The sequence below is a fragment of the Symphalangus syndactylus genome, chromosome 4 (assembly GCF_028878055.3).
Source record: "Symphalangus syndactylus isolate Jambi chromosome 4, NHGRI_mSymSyn1-v2.1_pri, whole genome shotgun sequence".
NCBI classification, from domain to species: domain Eukaryota; kingdom Metazoa; phylum Chordata; class Mammalia; order Primates; family Hylobatidae; genus Symphalangus; species Symphalangus syndactylus.
In genome coordinates, this window is record NC_072426.2 from 43,020,257 (window position 1) to 43,045,841 (window position 25,585).

General features: G+C 44.3%; 1 protein-coding gene across 8 annotated transcripts in view; it reads left to right on the forward strand.

Moving 5' to 3' along the window:
• The window catches only part of TET1 (tet methylcytosine dioxygenase 1), a 147,265-nt gene that overhangs the window by 71,880 nt on the left and 49,800 nt on the right, over positions 1 to 25,585 (forward strand). For 5 of the 8 annotated variants that reach the window (XM_055274474.2, XM_055274476.2, XM_055274479.2 and 2 more), the window contains one exon: positions 23,169 to 25,476. The exons of 2 other annotated variants lie outside the window; for them this stretch is intronic. In XM_055274474.2, coding sequence (XP_055130449.1) covers positions 23,169 to 25,476 — 2,308 coding nt within the window. Of the gene's footprint in view, positions 1 to 23,168; positions 25,477 to 25,585 lie in introns of those variants that run through there. One more of the 8 variants, XM_055274484.2, reaches the window with a different exon arrangement.

A 25,585-nucleotide genomic window follows, 5' to 3' on the forward strand; every position in this document is an offset into this window, starting at 1 on the left:
CATAGTCAGGGTTAGCCTCTGGTGTATCTATCACATAATTAGTAAAATCCAGCAACACCACCAGGCAATGGGTAAAGTGTGTAGAAATTCATTGTACATCAAAGCAGACCATCCCTGACGATTCCACCACGCTCATTTAGCTGAGGTCTCACTTGCAAAACTCAATATACTGATGCTTAAGTAGCTCAAAGCGACTTTTCCTTGGCATGTACAAAGAAGACTATTTCATTTTCTGGTGTTGTTTTCTAGTAACAGCTACACTGCTGTGTGATGTGTTGTCTGCTGCCACCCCAAATCCTTTTCCAGCACTTTTTCCTTTGAATTTCAGCCTTGGATTATTCTCCCCTAGACATTTCCATATTTTTCAGCTGACTTGTGTACATGTGTCCTGCCTCCCCCGTTTGTGAAATATTTTCATGAAGCAATATAATGGTTTTAACACACATATTTTCTTTTTTCTTTCTTTTTTTTTTGAAATGGAGTCTCGATCTGTTGCCCAGGCTGATGTGCAGTGTCGCAATCTCGGCACACTGAAGCTTCCCCATCCCGGGTTCAAGCAGTTCTCCTGCCTCAGCGTCCCAAGTAGCTGGGATTACAGGCACGTGCCACCATGCCTAATTCTTTTTTTGTTTTGAGACGGAGTCTCGCTCTGTCACCTAGGCCAGAGTGCAGTGGTGCAATCTCGGCTCACTGCAAGCTCCGCCTCCCGGGTTCCCGCCATTCTCCTGCCTCAGCCTCTCCTAGTAGCTGGGACTACAGGCGCCCGCCACCACGCCCGGCTTATATTTTTTTGTATTTTTAGTAGAGACGGGGTTTCACCATGGTCTCGATCTCCTGACCTCATGATCCGCCCACCTCGGCCTCCCAAAGTGCTGGGATTACAAGCGTGAGCCACCGCGCCCGGCCAACCATGCCTAATTCTTGTGTGTGTGTGTTTTGTTTGTTTCTTTTTTTAGACGGAGTCTTGCTCTTGTTGCTCAGGCTGGAGTGCAATGGCGCGATCTTGGCTCACCACAACTTCCGCCTCCCGGGTTCAAGCGATTCTCCTGCCTCAGCCTTACGAGTAGCTGGGGTTACAGGCATGCGCCACCACATCCAGCTAATTTTATATTTTTAGTAGAGACAGGGTTTCTCCATGTTGGTCAGGCCGACCTCAGGTGATCCACCCACCTCAGCCTCCCAAAGTGCTGGGATGACAGGCGTGAGCCACTGTGCCCGGCCTAATTCTTGTATTTTTAGATTTTTAGTAGACACAGGCTTTCATTCGCCAGTTTGGCCAGGCTAGCCCCGGGCTCCTGACCTCCGGTGGTCCGCCCGCTTTGGCCTTCCAAAGTGCTGGGATTACAGGCATGAGCCACCGTGCCTGGCCTTATTTTCTTTTTCTTTCTTTCTTTCTTTCTTTCTTTTTTTTTTTTTTTTTTTTGAGACGGAGTCTCTCTCTGTCACCCAGGCTGGAGTGCAGTGGCGCAATCTCAGCTCACTGCAAGCTCCGCCTCCCGGGTTCACGCCATTCTCCTGCCTCAGCCTCCCGAGTAGCTGGGACTACAGGAGTCTGCCATCACGCCCAGCTAATTTTTTTGTGTGTTTTTAGTAGAGACGGGGTTTCACCGTGTTAGCCGTGGTGGTCTCGATCTCCTGACCTCGTGATCTGCCCGCCTTGGCCCCCCAAAGTGCTGGGATTACAGGCGTGAGCCACCGCGCCCGGCTTCTTTTACTTACTGTAGGTTCTCTTACAACGTCAGTTAAATTTTCTTCCCTTTTAGTGGCCTGTAGTTATTGGTCTCATTTATTATTGGCCCAACACTTGGATTTTACTCATTTTCACTTAATTGTTAAATTTAGAAGGTCTTAGGTTTTATTTGAATTTCTACCAGCCAAGTTTGCCCACTCCTGGCAAGGGTCCTTTGTTGACTGTATTTGATCCAGTATCTAGTCCCTATGATTGCACTGTCTCAAGCAGATTTGTTTGAATCAGTTTTGCAAAGAAAATACCAAGAAGCCTTGTAGAAATTGCTTTATTATTAATACTCAGATGTAGAATGCCTGCTGAGGCTTCATCACACAGGAGCCTTGTGTTCTCAAAAGTCCCATTAGTTTTTGCTACTGTCATCTCATTTGTTAGCAAGAATCAAAGTCGCTTAAAAGCGGGTCACAAAAGGCTACTTGGTAACTTTCCACAGAGGTGTAGATTAAAGATGTTTTAGGGTCAGGATGTAACTTTAACAGAAAACCTTCAGTGTTCGCATGTCAGGAAATCACATGGTTTTCTGGTGTTATTTTTACCTATTTTCATAAAAAGCCTTACACTCAGCTGTGTTGGTCTTTGCAACCTTCCTTAATTGTATGACTTTAAGATTCATTTTTGTTTTTAGTTGTGTAACACCAATCTTTTTGGACCTATGGAATTCATAATATTGAAGTAATGCAGTCCCAGATTTGAATTTATCTGTTTATAACTGTTAGGAAATACTTAAGAGTGGGCCAAGTGTAATGGCTCACACCTGTAATCTCAGCACTTTGGGAGGCTGAGGCAGGTGGATCGCTTGAGCCCAGGAGTTTGAGACCACCCTGGGAAACATGAAGAGACCCAGTGTCTACAAAATACAAAAAAGCCTGGCATGGTGTCTACATGCCTGCAGTCCCATCTACTCAGAAGGCTGAAGTGGGAGAATCATTTCAGCCCACGAGGTCCAGAGTGAGGTGAACCGAGATGCTGCCACTGCACTCCAGCCTGGGCAACAGAGTGAGAATGAGACCCTATCTCAAAAAAAAAAAAAAGAAAAAAATACTTAAAGGGGGAGGAAAAATACGGTGTCCTTTTCTGTATGGTCGTAATGACTTCTAATATCTTTTAAAAATGTTTTCTTTTTTACTTTGTCTCTCTCTTTTTCTCTTTACTCATTTTTTTTTTTAATTTTAATTTTTATTTTTTTAATTAATTTTTTTTTGCATACAAAAACAATAAACATTTTCTAAAAATACATACAAACAAAAAGATGCGTATCAAACATATTAGGAAGGTTGCACATGGGAAGTCGGGGAATAGAAATGGGGGTGGGAGTTAAAATAAATGAGAGAGGGACTTTATATGGATCAGTGATAATAACTCAATCCTCTATTTGACAAAGAAGAGGGAGAAGGAAGAGGAAGAAAAAGAAAGTGGGATAAAGGATCAGAAAGGGAGGAAAATAGAAAAAATTAGAGTATGACTCCAGGGTAGACCTGTTTTGTTGTCATTGAGTTGGTTGGTTGGTTTGTCTGTTGTATTCTTCGTGTTTCGCCAAGTTGGCCAGACTGGTCTCGAACTCCTAGCCCGAAGTGATCAACCCGCCTCGCCCCCCAGAGTGCCGAGACCACAGGCGTGAGCCACCACGTCCAGCCCCCACATTGCTTCTGGCCTCCGTGGTAGACCTCCCAGACGGAGCAGCCAGGCAGAGGAGCTCCTCACTTCTACCCAGAAACGGGGCGGCCGGGCAGAGGGGCTCCTCACTTCCCAGACGGTGGGTGGCCGGGCAGAGGCGCTCCTCACTTCCCAGACTGTGGGTGGCCGGGCAGAGGCGCTCCTCACTTCCCAGACGGTGGGTGGCCAGGCAGAGGCGCTCCTCACTTCCCAGACGGTGGGTGGCCGGGCAGAGGCGCTCCTCACTTCTTCCCGGATGGGGCGGCCGGGCAGAGGCACTCCTCACTTCTTCCCGGATGGGGCGCCCGGGCAGAGGCGCTCCTCATTTCTTCCCGGACGGGGCGGCCGGGCAGAGGCGCTCCTCACTTCTTCCCGGACGGGGCGCCCGGGCAGAGGCGCTCCTCATTTCTTCCCGGACGGGGCGGCCGGGCAGAGGCGCTCCTCACTTCCCAGACGGGGCGGCCGGGCAGAGGCGCTCCTCACTTCTTCCTGGACGGGGCGGCCGGGCAGAGGCGCTCCTCACTTCTTCCTGGACGGGGCGGCCGGGCAGTCTTTACTCATTTTTTTATTTTTTGTTTTGTTTGTTTGTTTTTGGACACTGTTTAAGTAACATGGCGTACCTTAAAATGGCGCCGTACCTTAAGATGGGGCCGGTTCCGGGTTATTCTCCCCTCCTTGACTGGGCACTGTCTGAACCCGCCAAAGGAGGGCCAATCAGAAAGAAGCATCTCCCGCCTTCCCTTGGGCCCGCTTCTAGCCCAATGCACGTAGGCCCAAGGGATATAAAACCCAGCACACCAGCAGCCCTCTCTCTCTTCTCTTCCTTCTCCTTTCGTGGTGCCGCTCGATACCTCCAATAAAGATCTCTTGACCGCGACCGGTGTAGTTTGGTCTCCCCACGGCCCCTTTCAGGCACAAGGTCTCATTCTGTTTCCCAGGCTGGAGTAAGGTGGCATGAGCAGCTGGGACCTAGATACTATTTATTTGCTTGCTTGTTTGTTTGTTTATGTAGATACAGAGTCTCTCTATGTTTCCAAGGCTGGTCTCCAACCCCTGGCCTCAAGGGATCCTCCTGCCTCAGCCTCGGAAAGTGCTGGGATAACAGGTGTTAGCCACTGCACCTGGCCTAGACATTTATTATTGTCTTTTTCTTTTTTTAAATTTATTTTATTATTTTATCATTATTATTTTGTTTTTGAGACAGAGTCTCACTCTGTCACCAGGCTGGGATGCAGTGGCATGATCTCAGCTCACTGCAACCTCTGCCTCCTGGGTTCAAGCAGTTCTCCTGCCTCAGCCTCTCGAGTAGCTGGGATTATAGGCATGCGCCACCACTCCTGGCTCACTTTTGTATTTTTAGTAGAGACAGGGTGTCACCATGTTGGGCATCTGGTCTTGATAGGATAATCGTTCTCTTACTCTTTTTTTTCTTTTTTTTTTTTTTGAGAGAGTCTCACCCACTCAGGCTGCAGTGCAGTCGTTCCATCTCGGCTCACGGCAGCCTCCACCTCACAGGTTCAAGCAATTCTTATGCCTCAGCCTCCCGAGTACCTGGGATTATAGGCGCCTGCCACCAAGCCCGGCCAATTTTTGTATTTTTAGTAGACACAGCTTTTCACCATGTTGGCCAGGCTGGTCTCCAACTCCTGACCTCTGGTGATCTGCCGTCCTCGGCTTCCCAAAGTGCTGGGATTACAGGCGTGAGCCACCGTGCCTGGTCTCCCTTATTCTTCTATATAACGTTTTACCATTTCTGCATGGATGCTTGACAATGTAGTTCTTAAGTATTATGATTTCTTTGGGCTAAATTCCCAGGGGAAAGGTTCCTAGGCATGGGCATGTAGTTAAAACAAAATGTTTTTTGCATAAAATTTGTATTTGAGTTTATCTGATTACAAAGTTAATCAGGTTTATTATAAAATTATTTAGGGTCATTATATAAATTAATTAAACACCATCAAAATATATGCTGTAGAAAGTAAAAGTTCCTGGTAATTACCCCACTACCAAATAACATACATTTGGTTATGTTCTTATGAGTATACAAACTTTTTTTTTTTTTTTTGAGACAGAGTCTCACTCTGTCGCCTAGGCTGGAGTGCAGTGGCACGATCTCGGCTCACTGCAAGCTCTGCCTCCCGGGTTCACGCCATTCTCTTGCCTCAGCCTCCTGAGTAGCTGGGACTACAGGCGCCCGCCACCACGCCCAGCTAATTTTTTTTTTTTTTTTTTGTATTTTTGGTAGAGACGGGGTTTCACCGTGTTAGCCAGGATGATCTTTATCTCCTGACCTCGTGATCCGTCCGACTCGGCCTCCCGAAGTGCTGAGATTACAGGCGTGAGCCACTGCGCCAAGCCCCCAAACATTTATTATTAGTACTATTATTATTTTGGGGGTGACAGAGTCTTACTCTGTTGGTCAGGCTGGAGTGCAGTGGCGTGATCTCGGCTCACTTGTCTGGAATTACAGGCGCCCACCAACACGCCCAGCTAATTTTTTGTATTTTTAGTAGAGATGGGTTTTGCCATGTTGGCCAGGCTGGTCTCGGACTCCTGATCTTAGGTGATCTGCCCGCCTTGGCCTCCCAAAGTGTTGGGGTTACAGGCATGAGCCACTGCCCCTGGTCGAAATGACAGTTTTTTAACAAAACAAATTGAGAGAAGAATGGAATAAAGGCCACTATATCTGTTATCTCAAGAAAACAAGTCTTTTTCTCTGAGTGAATGACTGGAAGGTGTCATCGTTAAGTTTAAATCTCTTAATAATAAGAGTTTTCTACATGATTATGCCAGTATTACAATTCCTTTACATTATCGAAGTTCATCCTTAGATTTCTCCAGTTGTTTCCCAAATAAAACAATTTTGAGCCTGGAGGACAAGCACCAAGATCTGTTCTTGAAGTCCAGGAAGGGATAGCATTGCAATCAAATCAGTAAGTACAATCAATGGATTTGATAGAGAGCTGTGTAGAGATAGTAAAGGGAGGGGTGCTTAGTTTTATTTAACTGAAGCTGGTTAAGAAATGTGTAGTTTACTGTCACCTTTGTCCAGTTCTTAGAGATGAATGGGTGATTTTGGGGCTGTTGGATGGGGGAAGGATCGAATAACAAGGGCATTCTAGGACTTGAAGCAAGGCTGCTTGAAATAGCATTTGGCAAGGCTCCAGGCCTAAGGAAATCATGCAGAGGCTGTGGTTTTCTAAAACCCCACCTAGGTGATGTTGATGTTTAGCCAGGTGCAGAATGCAGCCTGAAGGAATGAGAGTTTCGTATTAGAAGGAGCCCCTTGAAACTTCAGTGTAATGTTTGAAATTTGGGTAGGGCAACTAAGAAACTGACTTTGTGATTTCATTTCAATCAATTTAAATTTGAAAACTGAAGCAACAAAAAACATTTTTCTCTAACCTAGAAATTCATCGTTTTGGTATCACTGCATTTTATTTTAGTCACTAAAAATTTAGCATGTATGTGGGGCATGGTGGCTCATGCCTGGAATCTCAGCACTTGGGAAGCCTGAGGTGTGGGGGTCACCTGAGGTCAGGAGTTTGAGATCAGACTGAGCAACATGGTGAAACCCCGTCTCTACTAAAAATGCGAAAATTATCCGGGTGTGGTGGCGGGTGCCTGTAACCCCAGCTACTTGGGAGGCTGAGGCAGGAGAATCACTTGAACTTGAGAGAGAGACAGAGGTTGCAGTGAGCCGAGATTCTGTCACTGCACTCCAGCCTGGGCGACAGAGAAAGAGCTTGTCTCAAAAAAAAAAATTAATTAAATAAAAATTTGGCATCAAATTGAGATGTGTTAATTGTAACTTATACTTTAAAATATATCTATGAAATATAATCAGATATTTAGTTTGTAAATATTTTTGAAATGTTGAGATATTTTTGATATTGCCTTAAATAAAAGTATGTTATCATTTTTAATTTATTATTATTATTTTTTGAGACAAAGTCTTGCTCTGTCACCAGGCTGGAGTGCAGTGACATGATTTCAGCTCACTGCAACTTCTGCCTCCCGGGTTCAAGCGATTCTCCTGCCTTGGCCTCCCCTCCCAGTAGTTGGGACTACAGGCACCTGCCACCACGCCCAGCCAATTTTTTGTATTTTAGTAGAGACGGGGTTTCACCATGTTGGCCAGGATGGTCTCGATCTCCTGATCTTGTGATCCACCCACCTTGGCCTCCTAAAGTGCTGGGATGACAGGTGTGAGCCACTGCAGCCAGCCAAAAGTATATTATTAATATTAATTTCATCTGGTTCTGTTGGACAGTGCTTACTTAAAACAATATGAACGGTTGGAAGTGCTACATACTTAAAGTCACCCTCAATTCTGAGACTAATCCTGTAAGGGTGTGAGTTGATAGAAGATTAGGTTCTGAAAATATTTGTCAGAACAACCACTAGAGTGTACTCTCCATAAATCTGGTATTTTTTAAATTTTCTTAACCATTTCTAGAGCATGTTTTAGGTACTCTATATTTGTTGAGTGAAGACAATGAGGCAGAAGGAGTATGAGTAGAGAACACGGGCTGGATGGAAGAGGTGCTAAGTAGATCGACTTTGCTGAACTTGGTGGCTGAATTTGGGTCTTGAACACAGGGGTATTTTGAGAGGAGCCTTGGGTTATTATTCAGTGGGTACTGGGATTAAAGCAGGTATGGGGAAGAGGTTACTCATAACTTTTAGACGTGGTTGAGTTTTGTTGTTTTTGTTGTTGTTTGACACGGAGTGTCGCTCTGTTGCCCAGGCTGGAGAGCAGTGGTGCTATTTTGGCTCACTGCAACCTCTGCCTCCCATGTTCAAGATATTCTCCTGCCTCAGCCTCCTCCTGTGTAGCTGGGATTTTAGGCGCCTGCCACCACGCCCAGCTCATTTTTGTATTATTAGTAGAGATGGGGTTTTACCATGTTGGCCAGCTAGGTCTCAAACTGCTGACGTCAGGTGATCTGCTTGCCTCGGCCTCCCAAAGTATTGGGATTACAGGCATCAGCCACTGTGCCTGGCCTAGACATAGTTGACTTTTGTCTGGTGAAGATATCCAGTTGGTGGTTGACTGAGTTTGGAATTCAGGAGAAAGATCTTGTCTTGATAGGGGAGTTATCAGCAAATAAGTGTAGATTGATGCCAAGTATGTGGACAAGTGGAGAGATTGGACAGAGGGCATAGGGGAACACCATCATTTATAGGTGGACATGGGAGCCAGGAAAGGTAAGTGAAATAAAGAGTGGAGAATTGAAGCGACGATCCTAAAGAAGTGAGTAATACTATCAAAATATATTCTTGTCAGGTGCGGGGGCACTCAGCCTTTTATCCCAGTACTTTGGGAGGCTGAGGCAGGAGGATCCCTGGAGCCCAGGAGTTTGAGACCAATGTGGGCAACATAATGAGACCTTGTCTCTACAAAAAATTTAAAAATTAGCCAGGCATGATGGTGTGTGCCTGTATTCCCAGCTACTTGGGAGGCTGAGGCAGGAGGAGGCTCGAACTCAGGAATTCAATGGTGCAGTGAGTTGTGATTCTGCCACTGAATTCCAGCCTAGGCAATAGTGCCAAACTTTGTTGCAAAAAACAAAACAAAACAAAAAAAAGAAATATATTTTAAAAAAAGATGATTCTGGCATTCCATTGAATTTGGCAGTGGGGACTACGTTGGTGAATAGTTTCAACATAGTGGTGGGAACAACAACCTAATTGTAGTAGATCGAAGAGTGGATGTTAGACAGACAGTGATTGCAGACAATTATTTGGAGGACTTTAGTTGTAAAATGGTGCAATGTAGTAGGGTATTAGCTAACTATCCCCAGAAGATTTTGTTTTCTTTCTTTCTTTTTTGTATTTTTCGTAGAGCTGGGTTTTGCCATGTTAGTCAGGATGGTCTCCATCTCCTTATCCGCCTACTTCAGCCTCCCAAAAGTGCTGGGATTACAGGCGTGAGCCACTGCCCAGGTTTTGTTTTCTTAAGATAGGAAAGACTTGCTTGTTATTGCTTGTAGGGAAAGAGCCAGCAGGGGACGATTTACAGATCTCCAAACTTTGGCTCCAGAAAGCTGATTTTTCTCTTAGGAATGTGTAAACACTTCTGTGCATATTACCACCAGCTAAGTGCTGATGGTAAATAAATACTCAGTATTCTTGCAGCTTATGTTCTTAGAAAGCTGAGACATAAATAGACATTACTTTTTTCTTTAAGGGGTAACATTTGAGGAACTGACCAGAGACTCAAGACCACAGGGGCAATAGTGAAAGAACTAAAAGCCTAAACCTTGATTGGTGCCTTGTCGGATCATGAATTAACTAGTTATCTGATGGCCTTCTGCTTGGAGTTAGGCAAGGTCCCTGAAAGTTATCTTGGATCATGAGGGAGCATTCCACGAAAGATGACTTGATACTGGCTAAACCCTAGTAGAAAACAGGATCTGGCCGGGCGTGGTGGCTCATGCCTGTAATCGCAGCACTTTGGGAGGCCTAGGTGGGCGGATCACGAGGTCAGGAGATCCAGACCATCCTGGCTAACACGTGAAACCCAGTCTCTACTAAAAATACAAAAAATTAGCTGGACGTGTTGGCGGGCGCCTGCAGTCCCAGCTACTCGGGAGGCTGAGGCAGGAGAATGGCGTGAACCCGGGCGGCGGAGCTTACAGTGAGCCGAGATGGCACCATTGCACTCCAGCCTGGGGGACAGAGCGAGACTATGTCTCAAAAAAAAAAAAAAAAAAAAAAGAATTTTTTTGTCAGAAGAACTAAAAGGTTTCTTATGATTTATTTGAAGAAATTTCTTGGCCAGGTGAGGTGGCTCACGCCTGTAATCCCAGCACTTTGGGAGGCCGAGGCGGGTGGATCACGAGGTCAGGAGATCGAGACCATCCTGGCTAACATGGTGAAACCCCGTCTTTACTAAAAATACAAAAAAATTAGCGGGGCGTGGTGGCGGGCGCCTGTAGTCCCAGCTACTCAGGAGGCTGAGGCAGGAGAATGTCGCGAACCTGGGAGGCGGAGCTTGCAGTGAGCCGAGATCCCGCCACTGCTCTCCAGCTTGAGCGACAGAACCAGATTCCCTTTCAAAAAAAAAGAAAAAATTGTCTTAAGAAAACCAGATTTGTCATAGGAAGAATCTCCTCAACTTTTAAGGAGCATTTAAATAGTATTTGAATTTAAAAAAAAAGGGCAGATCACCTGAGGTTAGGAGTTCGAGAGCAGCTTGTCTAACGTGGTGAAACCCGGTCTCTACTAAAAATACAAAAATTAGCTGGGCGTGGTGGCGGGCACCTGTAATCCCAGCTGCTAGTGAGGCTGAGGCAGGACAATCACTTGAACCCAGGAGGTGGAGGTTGCAGTGAGCCAGGATCGCACCACAGCATTCCACTCTGGGTGACAGAGTGAGACTTTGTCTCAAAAAAAAACAAAACAAACAAAAAAAAAAAAAAACAAAGGGTTGTTGAAGTCTGCCTTCTATATTGAGCCTTTACAGTATGAGTGAACATAAACCTTATTTGTAAAACTAGTGTGATTTAATCTTGTCTGCTTAATCTACAATTATATGGTCTTTTAATTTGTTTTTGTTTTTTTTTGGCCGGGCGCGGTGGCTCACGCTTGAAATCCCAGCACTTTGGGAGGCCGAGGCGGGTGGATCATGAGGTCAGAAGATCGAGACCACAGTGAAACCCCGTCTCTACTAAAAAAAATACAAAAAAATTAGCCGGGCGTGGTGGCGGGCGCCTGTAGTCCCAGCTACTTGGAGAGGCTGAGGCAGGAGAATGGCGTGAACCTGGGAGGCGGAGCTTGCAGTGAGCCGAGATCGCGCCACTGCACTCCAGCCTGGGTGACAGAGCGAGACTCTGTCTCAAAAAAAAAAAAAAAAATTTGTTTTTTTAAAAATTAATATGGAAATTTATACTGGGGGATTTTTTTATTGTCTTGTTTTGTTTTTTGAGAGACGGTCTTCCTCTGTCACCCAGGCTGGAGTACAGTGGTGTGACCACCGTTCACTGCAACCTCTGCCTCCCAGACTCCAGTGATCCCTTCCACTTTAGCCTCCTGAGTAGCTGGGACCACAGGCATGCACCACCATGCCTGGCTAATTTTTGTATTAGGTTGGTGCAAAAGTAACTGTGGTTTTTGCCATTACTTTTAATATTTTTTGTAGAGATAGAGTTTCACCATATTGAAGGGAAACCCCATGCTGGTCCTGACCTCAAGTGATCCGCTCACCTCGGCCTCCCAAAGTGCTGGGATTGCAGGCATGAGCCATGGTGCCCAGCCCTGGGGTATTTTTTAATGCTAATAAGTTTTCACTGGATCTTAGTCTCCCAGTTATATGAAAGTATAAAATATGAGGAAAAAGGTAAAAATATAGAACATATCAGGATTATGGAGAAATGGGGAGGGTTGTAGTCCAAGGAATATTTGGAGGGAAAATGGACCATGACCTTTGACGGCATCCTCAAGGAATGGATTATTTGTGAGAAACAGTCTCACTCTCAGCTCACTGCAGCTTTGAGCAGCTTGGCTCAAGTGATTCTCCTGCCTTAGCCTCTTGAGCAGCTAGGACTTCAGGCACGCACCACCACACCTGGCTGATTTTTAAATTTTTTGTAGGTATGGGGTTTCAGCATGTTGCCTAGGCTGTTCTTGATCTCCTGGACTCAAACAGTCCTCTTGTCTAGGCCTCCCAAAGTGCTGGCTGGCATTACAGCCATGAGCCACCGCACCTAGCTAAGGACTGGATTCTAAATTGAGTTCTAAATTTACCCATTTTTCCTAACAGCTTGCTCTGAACTCAGTGTGTACTGTAAATGTTGATTTTGGACATAAGATGGTAATATTTTGAATAGCAATGCTATACTCCTACAACTCACAGTTAACATCCTTTCACACACAAATGAATAAAACAGGCCAGTGGATTTGGAAATTTGATAATCTGTACAATCTAAGAAAGTAAACTACCAAAAGAAGTAACTTTAATTCAGTGCATCTTAGTTAGCATTAGTATCCAGTGGAATTCATTGTGAATGTTAACACTTATTATTTGCTACTGAATTGTTAATTTTAAAACAGTGACTGGGGGTTAGACACTAGGACCTTGCTGTTAGACCTCTGGTTTGAGGCCTGGCTCTTGATACTGATCTGAATAAGAAATATTCAGTGAGTGGAAATACTAATATTACTTAGTGGGAGATGCAACTGAGAGAATTCCATTTTTTTTTTTTTTTTTTTTTTTTTTTTGAGACGGAGTCTCGCTCTTTCCCCCAGGCCGGACTGCAGTGGTGCTATCTCAGCTCACTGCAAGCTCCGACTCCGGCTCACTGCAAGCTCCGACTCCTGGCTTCACGCCATTCTCCTGCCTCTGCCTCCCAAGTAGCTGGGACTACAGGCGTCCGCCACCGTGCCCGGCTAATTTTTTGTATTTTTAGTAGAGACGGGGTTTCACCATTTTAGCCAAGATGGTCTCGATCTCCTGACCTCGTGATCCGCCCGCCTCAGCCTCCCAAAGTGCTGGGATTACAGGCGTGAGCCACTGTGCCCGGCCCAAATGAGAAAATTCCTATGAAGTACTGTTCGTAATGATACCTGGCAAGTAGTAAATTCTCAGTACATAATAATAGGTATTCATAAATATTCTTGTTTGTTTGTTTGTTTTGAGATGGAGTCTCACTCTGTCACCCAGACTGGAGTGCGGTGCTGTGATAGCTCACTGCATCCTCCGCCTGCCATGTTCAAGCAATTCTCCTGCCTCAGCCTCCTGTGTAGCTGGGATTACAGGTGTGTGCCACCATGCCTGGCTAATTTTTGTATTTTTAGTAGAGACTTGGTTGTATATTTTGTATATTTTAGTAGAGACTGGGTTTCACCATGTTGGCCAGGCTGGTCTCAAACACCTGACCTTGTGATCCGCCCACCTCAGCCTCCCAAAGTGCTGAGATTACAGGCATGAGCCACCATGCCTGGCCCAATATATATATATTTTTTTCCCAATATTCTTTTATTAGTTGTGAGTTTGAGACTGGAATTACTAGGTTTTTCTCAAATGTTGGAGGACAAGTAGAAAAGGAAGAACTATCTAATAGGCATTTTTCCTTTAAATAAGTCAGTTCATTTCAATATATACTAAAGTCCAGCAATTTGGCTGGGTCTGGTGTTTCACACCTGTAATCCCAGCACTTTGGGAAGCTAAAGTGAGAGTACTGCTTGAGCCCAGGAGTTTGAGACCAGCCTGGGCAACATAGCAAGACCCTGTCTCTTAACAACAACAACAACCCACAGTTTATAGGAATACATTGATTCATTTAATCCTCACAATGAGCCTCTTTAATACATGTTATTACTAGCTCTGCTCCAAAGTTTGTTGATTCCTGCCAAACCCATGTTCTTAAAGATATATAAAATAGTTAAGATACTGAAAAGAATAATACACTAATCACCAAAGTTGGTTATTAACCTTAAGCGTGGGTGGGGGATTGTTCATGGAAAGTGTGAAGAATGAGAAGGTAGTAGGTTTTGCTTTAGAGTCCTCTAGGGCCTGGGCAAGGTGGCATATGCCTGTAATCCCAGCCTTTTGGGAGACTGAGGCAGGCGGATCGCGTGAGCTCAGAAGTTTACAGACCAGCCTGGGCAACAAACCGAGACTCAGTCTCTACCAAAAACAAAACAACAAAAAAGTGAAAATAAAGTAGAGTCCTCTAGGAGTAGGCTCATCAAGGGGCCAAGAGGTGTGAGAGTGAAGCTTCAAGGGAGATCTACATTTTAGAGAGTTTTAAGTGAAAATTCTCCTTGGAGGTCTACAAACCAGACCATGAAGGGGGTCACGGCAAGTTAAGTCTGTGGTATTTAAGAAATGATTGAATCTGACTGATAATTCAATTATAATTTGGTAGAAGTTTAAGATATTTGAATAAGGAGGGAAATTGGTAGAATGACAGTTTGAGGCAGATTGGGTGGTCTTAGAAGGTTTTTCCTCATTTGGGAATAAATTGTACTGGCTCATAGCCCCAAAGAAAAAGGAAGATGGCCAGGAATACTTGTGAACAGAGCGCATTAGCTCTTAGGTCAGTCGTGATTTTCTACACATTTGGAGCCAATCTTCAATTTGCACATTAAAAAAATTAAATAGAGGTTTTTGATCCCTCCGTCGATTAACAACCTGCTCAACTTCCCCTCTGCCCTTCACCCCAGCCCTGATTTGAAAGGATTTCATTTGAGTTCTAAGAAGCCCTGGCCAGATGAGGGTGGAGTTCTCGTTGGCGGTAGGAATGAGAAAATTAGAATATCAAAGTAATCCCAGCACTTTGGGAGGCCACGGCAGGAGGATATCTTTAGCCCAGGAATTTGACACTACTAGCCTGGGCAACATAGTGAGACCTTGTCTCTACAAAAGCAAAAGTAGCTGAGCTTCAGGGGATCCCTTGAGCCTGAGAGATCGAGATTGTAGTGAGCTGTGATCCTCTTACTGCACAACAGCCTCGGTGATAAAGTGAAAAGGAAAGAAGCTTGGCTCTGGTGAAGAGATTTTGGAAACTTCTGAAGCCTCTGCTGTGGCTCCCATCCAGCCTAGATGTGGAGGAGCCATGAGGCCCTACATCACCAAGGTAAGGAGAGTGGAGTCCAGGGTCACAAGGTTTCTCAGACCCACTTTTGGGGCAGCACTTTCTTTGACCCTGACTTTCTGTGGACTTCAAATCTCTCAGCTGATGGCTGTAGTCAGAGTAGGGAAACAGATCAGAGCAAAGCTCCAAGAATATTAGGTATTCGACACTTGGTTTAGTAGCTGACTTCTTTTGTTTTCTATTATTTTACTCTTTTGTGTGTGTGTGTGTGTGTGTGTGTGTGTGTGACAGAGTCTTGCTCTGTCGCCCAGGCTGGAGTGCAGTGGTGCAATCTGGGCTCACTGCAACCTCTGCCTCCTGGGTTCAAGTGATTCTCCTGCCTTAGCCTCCCAAGTAGCTGGGATTACAGGCACGTGCCACCATGTCCGGCTAATTTTTGTGTTTTTAGTAGAGATGGGGGTTTCGCTGTGTTGGTCAGGCTGGTCTCGAACTCCTGACCTCTGGTGATTCGGCCTCCCAAGGTTCTGGGATTATAGGCATGATTCACCGCTCCCGGCCAGCTTTCTTTTTATCCCTAAAAAAAGAAAAATAAATTGATGGCTGAAATTCTGAACTAGTCAAATTAGTTCATTTCACTTCTTTGGGAAAATAAAATTGTTGGAAAAACTTTGGGAAAAACTGTTGTACAGGTCTTCTTTGAAGAGATTTTTGTTGTTTTTGCCTTAAATGTTCATTTTAGATTTCTCCTTAGGTGAATCTTTGGTGGGTAGCCAGTTGTTTTCTATTCTTTTTTTTTTTTTTTTTTAAAAAAGACAGAGCCTCATTCTGTCGCCTTCAGGCTGGAGTGCAGTGGTGCCATCTTGGCTTACTGCAGCCTCTGCCTTCCAGGTTCAAGAGATCTCGTGGCCGGGCACAGTGGCTCACACCCTGTAATCCCAGCATTTTGGGAGTCCAACATGGAAAATTAGCCCAGTGTGGTAAGGCACACCTGTAATTCCAGCTACTCAGGAGGCTGAGGCAGGAGAATCACTTGAACCCGGGAGATGGTTGCAGTGAGCCAAGATGGCGCCACTACACTCCAGCATGGGTGACAGAGTGAGACTCCATCTCAAAAAAAAAAAGATTCTAGTACCTCAGCCTCCGATGTAGCTGGGATTACAGGCATGTGCCACCTCGCCCGGCTAATTTTTGTAGTTTTCGTAGAGCCAGCGTTTTGCCATGTTGGCCAGGCTGGTCTTGAACTCCTTACCTCAAGTGATCCACTCACTGCAGCTTCCAAACTGTTGCGATTACAGTCGTGAGCCACCATGCCCAGCCAATCTTTTCTTTTTATTTAAATTTGGTTTAATTAAACGGCCAGTGGTACTGGGCACTGTATGGTGGTTGATTGCAGAACAGGGCCTGACGTCTATACTTCTTAGTAGTGTCAGTAGAAGGAAGCGAATACAGTATCTTAAAGTCAATATTACGAAGGCACCAGTGGTTGTCTCTGAGTTTTTTCCACAAACACTCAGTTTTCAGGCTGACAGCATAGGTCCTGACAGTGTCATTTCTGATTAGACATAAATACTTTGTGGTCTGCCCATTGTTGTGTTTCACATAATACTTTGTTAATAATTTGGTCTTTCCTCAACAATTTGATATATTTACTTTATGCATTCTCAAGAGAAATGAAAATTGGATGTTGGTGAGTGGAGGACAATCTGAGACATTACAATTGGGTCACAGTACCCAAACGGTATGTCCGTGGTATTAAAATTTCATGGGGAGGGTTATTAGGGAAAAAAAAGTCTAAAAAAGCCTGGAGGGAATGGTTATTGGTGAAGATGAAAAAAAGATGACAAATCCTGACCTACCTCTAGTAAAGGTCTTACTTGACCATGTCAATGAACAGACTTTGAAAGACTTTATTTTTCTATATGATTTGATTAGCTGTTTCTTTATTGGTTGTTGTTGTTTTTGGAGTAGCTGTTTCTTGATACAGGAAATACTGCATTTATGGAGTGTGTGTGTGTGTGTGTGTGTGTGTGTGGCAGAGGGGCTATAGTCAGATTCTGTTCAAATGACTCAGTCATTTCAGAATAAAACACCACATTGCTCCTTTAGACTGGGTATAAGATTATCAAGACAATGAGAATCTGGAAAAATGAGAAAATGGAGAGGGCATAGGAACTACTAGACCCAGATTTGATCTAAAGAGTTCAACATTATTCTTGCTTCAGGGTGGGTAGGATGGTCCCAGAGCAAGTTCTCGTCTTAGGACAATTTTTAAAAGTGATATGAAATATAACTAATAAAAAAGTTCAAGTGTTCTTAATTAAGCTCATTAATGTGAATGTCTTATGAAGATTTTCTTTTTTTTTTTTTTTTTTGAGACGGAGTCTGGCTCTGTCGCCCAGGCTGGAGTGCAGTGGCGCAATCTCGGCTCACTGCAAGCTCCGCCTCCCGGGTTCACGCCATTCTCCTGCCTCAGCCTCTCCGAGTCGCTGGGACTACAGGCTCCCGCCACCACGCCCGGCTAATTTTTTTGTATTTTTAGTAGAGACGGGGTTTCACCATGGTCTCGATCTCCTGACCTCGTGATCCGCCCGCCTCGGCCTCCCAAAGTGCTGGGATTACAAGCGTGAGCCACCGCGCCCGGCCAGAAGATTTTCTTTTCTTTCTTTTTTTTTTCTTTTAAGACAGAGTTTCACTCTGTCGCTCAGGCTAGAGTGTAGTGAGGTCAGGAGTGTGAGACCAGCCTGGCCAACATGGCAAAACCCAGTCCCTACTAAAAATACAAAATTTAGCTGGGTGTGGTCCTGCGAGCCTGTAATCCCAGATACTCAAGTGGCTGAGGTGGGAGAATCCCTTGAACCTGGGAGGCGGAGGTTGCAGTGAGCTGAGATCTCACCACTGCACTCCAGCTCGGGCGACAGAGCAAGACTCTGTCTCAAAGATTACTATTGTTATTATTATTTTAGACAGGGTCTCTGTCGCCCAGGCTGCAGTGCAGTGATTCGCACTTGGCTCACTGGAACCTGCGCCTCCCAGGTTCACATGATCCTCCCGCTTCGGCCTCCCAAGTAGATGGGACTATAGGCGTGCACCACCACACTTGGCTAATTTTTAGTAGAGACCGAGTTTCAGTATGTCACCCAGGCTGGTCTCAAACTTCAAGCATGCTGGAGTCAAGTCTGCCTGCCACGGCCTTCCAAAGTGCTGGGAATCCAGGCGTGAGCCACCGTGCCCCGCCCTTTCTGTACATACATCTTAGAAGGACCTCAAGATCTTTCCTATAGAGAAATACATACATTGAAGTTCTCAGTGTTCCTGGATATGCACATCTGTAAAATTAAAAGTATCAAGTCAAAAAATAAGACTCCTCTTTCTGCAATCCTATTAAACACTAGTAACTTTTTATTTTTTTAAGATGGAGGCTCGCCTTGTCACTCAGGCTAGAGTGGAGCGGTGCTATCTTGGCTCACTGCAACCTCCTCCTCCCGAGTTCAAGCGATTCTCATGCTTTAGCCATCCGAGTAGCTGGGATTACAGGCATGTGCCACCTCGCCGGGTAATTTTTATCTTTTTAGTAGAACCAGGGTTTCACCATGTTGGTCAGGCTGGTCTTGAACTCCTGACCTCAGGTGATCTGCCTGCCTCGACCTCCCAAAGTGCTGGGATTACAGGCGGGAGCCGACATGCCCTGCCTGTCATTTATTTTATAGCTTTACCCTTTACTCTTGCTTTGGAAGACCTTCTCTACCTTAAAATTTTTTTTTTTTTTCTGAGAGGGAGTCTCACTCTGTCACCCAGGCTGGAGTGCAGTGGCTCAATCTCAGCTCGTTGCAACCTCTGCCCCCCAGGTTCAAGGGATTCTCCTGCCTCAGCCTCCTGAGTTGCTGGGATTATAGGCGCCTGCCACCGCGTCTAGCTAATTTTTTTATTTTTAGTAGAGACGGGGTTTCACCATCTTGGCCAGGCTGGTCTTGAACTCCTGACCTCGTGAGCCACTGTGCTTGGCCTAAATACTCTTTTTCTTTTTCTTTCTTTTCTTTTTTTTGAGATGAGTCTTGTTCTGTCACCCAGGCTGGAGTGCAGTGGCGCTATCTAGGCTCACTGCAGGCTCCGCCTCCCAGGTTCACGCCATTATCCTGCCTCAGCCTCCCAAGTAGCTGGGACTACAGGCACCCACCACCACGCCCGGCTAATTTTTTGTATTTTAGTAGAGATGGGGTTTCACCGTGTTAGCCAGGATGGTCTCTATCTCCTAACCTCATGATCTGCCCACCTCGGCCTCCCAAAGCGCTGGGACTACAGGCGTGAGCCACTACCCGGCTTAAATAGTCTTTTTCTTACATCTCTTGTGTATGTGTGTGACATGTAATATTTATACAATATTTATATGATATTTATGTAATGATATTATGTAAGTAAAAATATTTATGTAATATTTATATGATATTTATATAATATTTATATGATGGTCGCATTTTAGTGTCCATAAATAGTCTTATTGCAATACTACCACACTCATTAGTTTGCATATTATTTTTGAGGCTGCTTACTAGATACAACAGGAGTAATTGTGACAGGTTGTATGGCACATGAAGCCTAAAATATTTACTATCTGACCCTTTACAGAAAAGTTTGCCAAACCTTGGTGTAAACAATGTGTCTTTTGGCAACATGATAATCTGTTTAATCTTAGACATTTTTATTCTTTTTTTTTTTTGAGATGGAGTTTCGCTCTTGTTGCGCAGGCTAGAGTGTAATGGCACGATCTTGGCTCACCGCAGCCTCCACCTCCTGGGTTCAAGCGATTCTGCTGCCTGAGAGGCAAGGTGTCACTTTGTTGCTCAGGCTGGAGTGCAGTGATTCCACCACTGATGAGTTATAGTTTTGAATTTCTATGTTTGTGACCTAGGCCAGTTCACGTCTCCTTAGGTAGCCTAGTCTAGTGGTCTCCTATTCCCAGGAGATTACCATTTATTTATTTATTTTTTTATTTTATTTTATTTTTTTTATTTTTTTTTGAGACAGACTGTCAGGCTGGAGTGCAGTGGCGCGATCTCGGCTCACTGCAGTCTCCGCCTCCCGGGTTCAAGCGATTCCCCTGCCTCAGCCTCTTGAGTACCTGGGACTACAGGCGTACGCCACCCTGCCCGGCTAATTTTTTTTGTATTTTAGTAGAGACGGGGTTTCACCGTATTGGTCAAGATGGTCTCAATCTCCTGACCTCGTGATCCGCTCGCGTTTGCTTCCCAAAGTGCTGGGATTACAAGCATAAGCCACCGCGCCCAGCCTATTTATTTATTTACTGAGACAGTGTCTCATTCTTTTAACCTGGCTGGGGAACAGTGGCATAATAGTATCTCACTGCAGCCTTGAACCCTCAGTCTCAAGGGATCCTCTGGCCTCAGCCTCCCCAGTAGGTAGGACTACAGGTTCAGGCCACCACATCCGGCTCTTTGTTTTTTCATTCATTCTTTTACTAAAGTTACAAATAAATATTGTATATATTTATCATGCACAACATGAAGTTTTCAAATGTGTATACACTGTGTAATTGGAGTTATCATTCTTTTTATAATTGGTATCAATGGAAACACTCCACTGTCTCAATTCCTGTGGTATGTCTGATGAGCTGTTTCAAGGTTTTACAAAATTAGTCTGTAGTCCCAGCTTCTCTAGAGCTGAGGCAGGAGATTTGCTTGAGCCCAGCACTTCAAAATCAGGCTTGACAACATAGAGAGACCCTGTCTCTACAAAAAATAGGAAAAATAGAAATTAACCAGATGTGGTTACAGGCGCCTGTAGACCCAGCTACTCAGAAGGGTGAGGTGGAAGGATAACTTGAACCTGGGAGTTCAAGGCTACAGTGAGCCGTTACTGTGCCACTGCACTCCAGCCTGGGGAACAGAGTGAGACCTTGTCTCACAAAAATAGAAAATAAAGTAGATAAATAAAGATTAGAGGAGGGAATAGGGAGTGATTGCTTAAACAGGGCACAGCATTTCTCTTTGGGGTTTTGAAAATGCTCTGGAAGTAGAGAATGGCTATGGTTGTACAACAGTACAGATAAACTAAAAACCACTGAATTGTACACTTTTCTTCTTCTTCTTTTTTTTTTTTTTTGAGATGGAGTTTCACTCCTATTGCCCAAGGTGGAGTGTAGTGGCACAATCTTGGCTCACTGCAACCTTTGCCTCCCGGGTTCAAGCAATTCTCCTGCCTCAGCCTCCTGAGTAGCTGGGATTACAGGCACCCGCCACCACACCCAGCTAATTTTTGTATTTTTAGTAGAGACGGAGTTTTGCCATGTTGGCCAAGCTGGTCTTGAACTCTTGATCTCAGGTGATCCGCTTGTTTAGGCCTCCCAAAGTGGTGGGATTGCAGGTATGAGCTACTGCGCCCAGCTGAGTTGTACACTTTTCAACTGTAAAGTGATGGATTTCATGTCATGTAAATTCATCTCAATAAGAAAAATTAGGTTGGGTGCAGTGGCTCGTGCCTGTAATCCCAGCACTTTGGGAGGTCAAGGTGAGCAGACCACTTGAATCCAGGAGTTTTGAGACCAGCCTGGGCAACATGGTGATATCCTGTCTCTACAACAAATACAAAAAAATTACAAATACAAAAAAATTAGCCAGGCGTGGTGGTATGTGCCTGTGGTCCCAGCTACTCGGGAGGCTGAGCTGGGAGGATCATCTAAGCCTGAGAGGTTGAAGCCGCGGTGAACCGTGATTGTACCACTGCACTCCAGCCTGGGTGACAGAGTGAGACCCTGTCTCAAAAAAAAAAAGAAAGAAAGAAAGAAAGAAATTGAAACTATAGCAGTTACTTTAAAGACCCAAACACTAAAAATAACCCAATGCCCATGTCCAGCAGAAAAAATAACATTGTTATGTATTTAATCAGTGAACTTACTATACAATGAGAATGGACTACAAGTATACTTGACAGCTCATTTTGTGAAAACTTAACAAGCTATATACTTATGATTTGTACACCTTTCTATGTGTATGTTCTATTTGAAAACAGTTTGTATCAAAATAATAGGTATGGCTGTGCATGGTGGCTCACACCTGTAATGCCAGCACTTTGGGAGGCTGAGGTGGGCAGATCACCAGAGGTCAGGAGTCCAAGACCAGTCTGGCCAACATTATGAAACCTCATCTCTATTAAAAATACGAAAATTTGCTGGGTGTGGTGGCACGCACCTGTAATCCCAGCTACTTGGGAGGCTGAGGAGGAGAATTGCTCGAACCCAGGAGGCAGAGGTTGCAGTGATCTGAGATCACGCCACTGCACTCCAGCCTGGGCAACAGAGCAAGCCTCTGTCTGAAAAAAAATTAATTAATTAAAACATAAAATAAAAAATAAATAAATAAATAAAATAGATATTGCCTAACGAACACTACTGATGTAAAAGTAGTTTATTTTTTTTTTTATTTATTTTTTTTTTTTTTTGAGTCAGAGTCTCACTCAGTCGCCCAGGCTGGAGTACAGTGGCATGATCTTGGCTCACTGCAACCTCTGCCTCCCGGGTTCAAGCGATTGTTGTGCTTCTGCCTCCCAGGTAGCTGGGACTACAGGTGCACACCACCACGTCATGCTAATTTTTGTATTTTTAGTAGAGACAGGGTTTCACCATATTGGCCATGCTGGTCTTGAACTCCTGACCTCGTGATCTGCCCACCTTGGCCTCCCAAAATGCTGGGATTACAGACATGAGCCACCACCCCTGGCCTTTGATTTTGTTTCTTGGAGAAGAGGTCTCACTTTGTCATCCAGGCTGGAGTATAGTAGCACAGTCCTGGCTCATTGAAACCTCCACCTCCTGTGCTGAAGCGATGCTCTCGCCATCAGCCTCCTGAGTAGCTGGGGCTGCGGGTGTGCATCACCACACCTGACTAATTTTTTTTGTATTTTTGGTAGAGACTGGGTTTCACCATCTTGCTCAGTCTGGTCTTGAACTCCTGGGCTCAAGCGATCCTCCCATCTTGTCCTCCCAAAGTACTGGGATTACAGGTGTGAGCCACTATGCCTAGCCTAGTTATCTTTTCTTTTTGTATATTATGTCCTTTTGGTATTTTATGACTTCGCTGAATGTGTGAAAAGCAAAAATAATATTTTAGGCTGTATCCACAGGGGCTTTACATTTAGTTGCTATTAAATTTTAATCTTCTATGGCTGCTCTTCAGATTTAAGTAGATGACATGAGTAATTTCTGTATTTTACAGGCAGATTTTGACAACAAACCAGTAAATGGCCCCAAGTCAGAATCCATGGACTACAGTAGATGTGGTCATGGGGAAGAACAAAAATTGGAATTGAACCCACATACTGTTGAAAATGTAACTAAAAATGAAGACAGCATGACAGGCATCGAGGTGGAGAAGTGGACACAAAACAAGAAATCACAGTTAACTGATCATGTGAAAGGAGATTTTAGTGATAATGTCCCAGAAGCTGAAAAATCGAAAAACTCTGAAGTTGACAAGAAACGAACCAAATCTCCAAAATTGTTTGTACAAACGGTAAGAAATGGTATTAAACATGTACACTATTTGCCAGCTGAAACAAATGTTTCATTTAAAAAATTCAATATTGAAGAATTCGGCAAGACATTGGAAAACAATTCTTATAAATTCCTAAAAGACACTGCAAACCATAAGAACGCTATGAGCTCCGTTGCTACTGATATGAGTTGTGATCATCTCAAGGGGAGAAGTAACGTTTTAGTATTCCAGCAGCCTGGCTTTAACTGCAGTTCCATTCCACATTCTTCACACTCCATCATAAATCGTCATGCCAGTATACACAATGAAGGTGATCAACCAAAAATTCCTGAGAATATGCCAAGTAAAGAACCAAAAGATAGATCTCCCGTTCAACCAAGTCTCTTATCATTAATGAAAGATAGGAGATTAACGTTGGAGCAAGTGGTAGCCATAGAAGCCCTGACTCAACTCTCAGAAGCCCCATCAGAGAATTCCTCCCCATCAAAGTCAGAGAAAGATGAAGAATCAGAGCAGAGAACAGCCAGTTTGCTTAATAGCTGCAAAGCTATCCTCTACACTGTAAGAAAAGACCTCCAAGACCCAAACTTAGAGGGAGAGCCACCAAAACTTAATCACTGTCCATCTTTGGAAAAACAAAGTTCATGCAACACGGTGGTTTTCAATGGGCAAACTACTACCCTTTCCAACTCACATATCAGCTCAGCTACTAACCAAGCATCCACAAAGTCACATGAATATTCAAAAGTCACAAATTCATTATCTCTTTTTATACCAAAATCAAATTCATCCAAGATTGACACCAATAAAAGTTTTGCTCAAGGGATAATTACTCTTGACAGTTGTTCCAATGATTTGCATCAGTTGCCACCAAGAAATAATGAAGTGGACTATTGCAACCAGTTGCTGGACAGCAGCAAAAAATTGGACTCAGATGATCTATCATGTCAGGATGCAACCCATACTCAAATTGAGGAAGATGTTGCAACACAGTTGACACAACTTGCTTCGATAATTAAGATCAATTATATAAAACCAGAGGACAAAAAAGTTGAAAGTACACCAACAAGCCTTGTCACATGTAATGTACAGCAAAAATACAATCAGGAGAAGGCCACAATACAACAGAAACCACCTTCAAGTGTACACAATAATCATGGTTCATCATTAACAAAGCAAAAGAACCCAACCCAGAAAAAGACAAAATCCACTCCATCAAGAGATCGGCGGAAAAAGAAGCCCACAGTTGTAAGTTATCAAGAAAATGATCAGCAGAGGTGGGAAAAGTTGTCCTATATGTATGGCACAATATGCGACATTTGGATAGCATCGAAATTTCAAAATTTTGGGCAATTTTGTCCACATGATTTTCCTACTGTATTTGGGAAAATTTCTTCCTCGACCAAAATATGGAAACCACTGGCTCAAACGAGGTCCATTATGCAACCCAAAACAGTATTTCCTCCACTCACTCAGATAAAATTACAGAGATATCCTGAATCAGCAGAGGAAAAGGTGAAGGTTGAACCATTGGATTCACTCAGCTTATTTCATCTTAAAACGGAATCCAACGGGAAGGCATTCACTGATAAAGCTTATAATTCTCAGGTACAGTTAACGGTGAATGCCAGTCAGAAAGCCCATCCTTTGACCCAGCCCTCCTCTCCACCTAACCAGTGTGCTAACGTGATGGCAGGCGATGACCAAATACGGTTTCAGCAGGTTGTTAAGGAGCAACTCATGCATCAGAGACTGCCAGCATTGCCTGGTATCTCTCATGAAACACCCTTACCGGAGTCAGCACTAACTCTCAGGAATGTAAATGTAGTGTGTTCAGGTGGAATTACAGTGGTTTCTACCAAAAGTGAAGAGGAGGTCTGTTCATCCAGTGTTGGAACATCAGAGTTTTCCACAGTGGACAGTGCACAGAAAAATTTTAATGATTATGCCATGAACTTCTTTACTAACCCTACAAAAAACCTAGTGTCTATAACTAAAGATTCTGAACTGCCCACCTGCAGCTGTCTTGGTGAGTACTTGTGTGGATGTGTTCTTATTTCACCTGCACAAATTACCTCAATCATGACTGAAGCAAATTCTGATTCATCTTTTTTGTGTGATATTTTTTCCCCATTCTT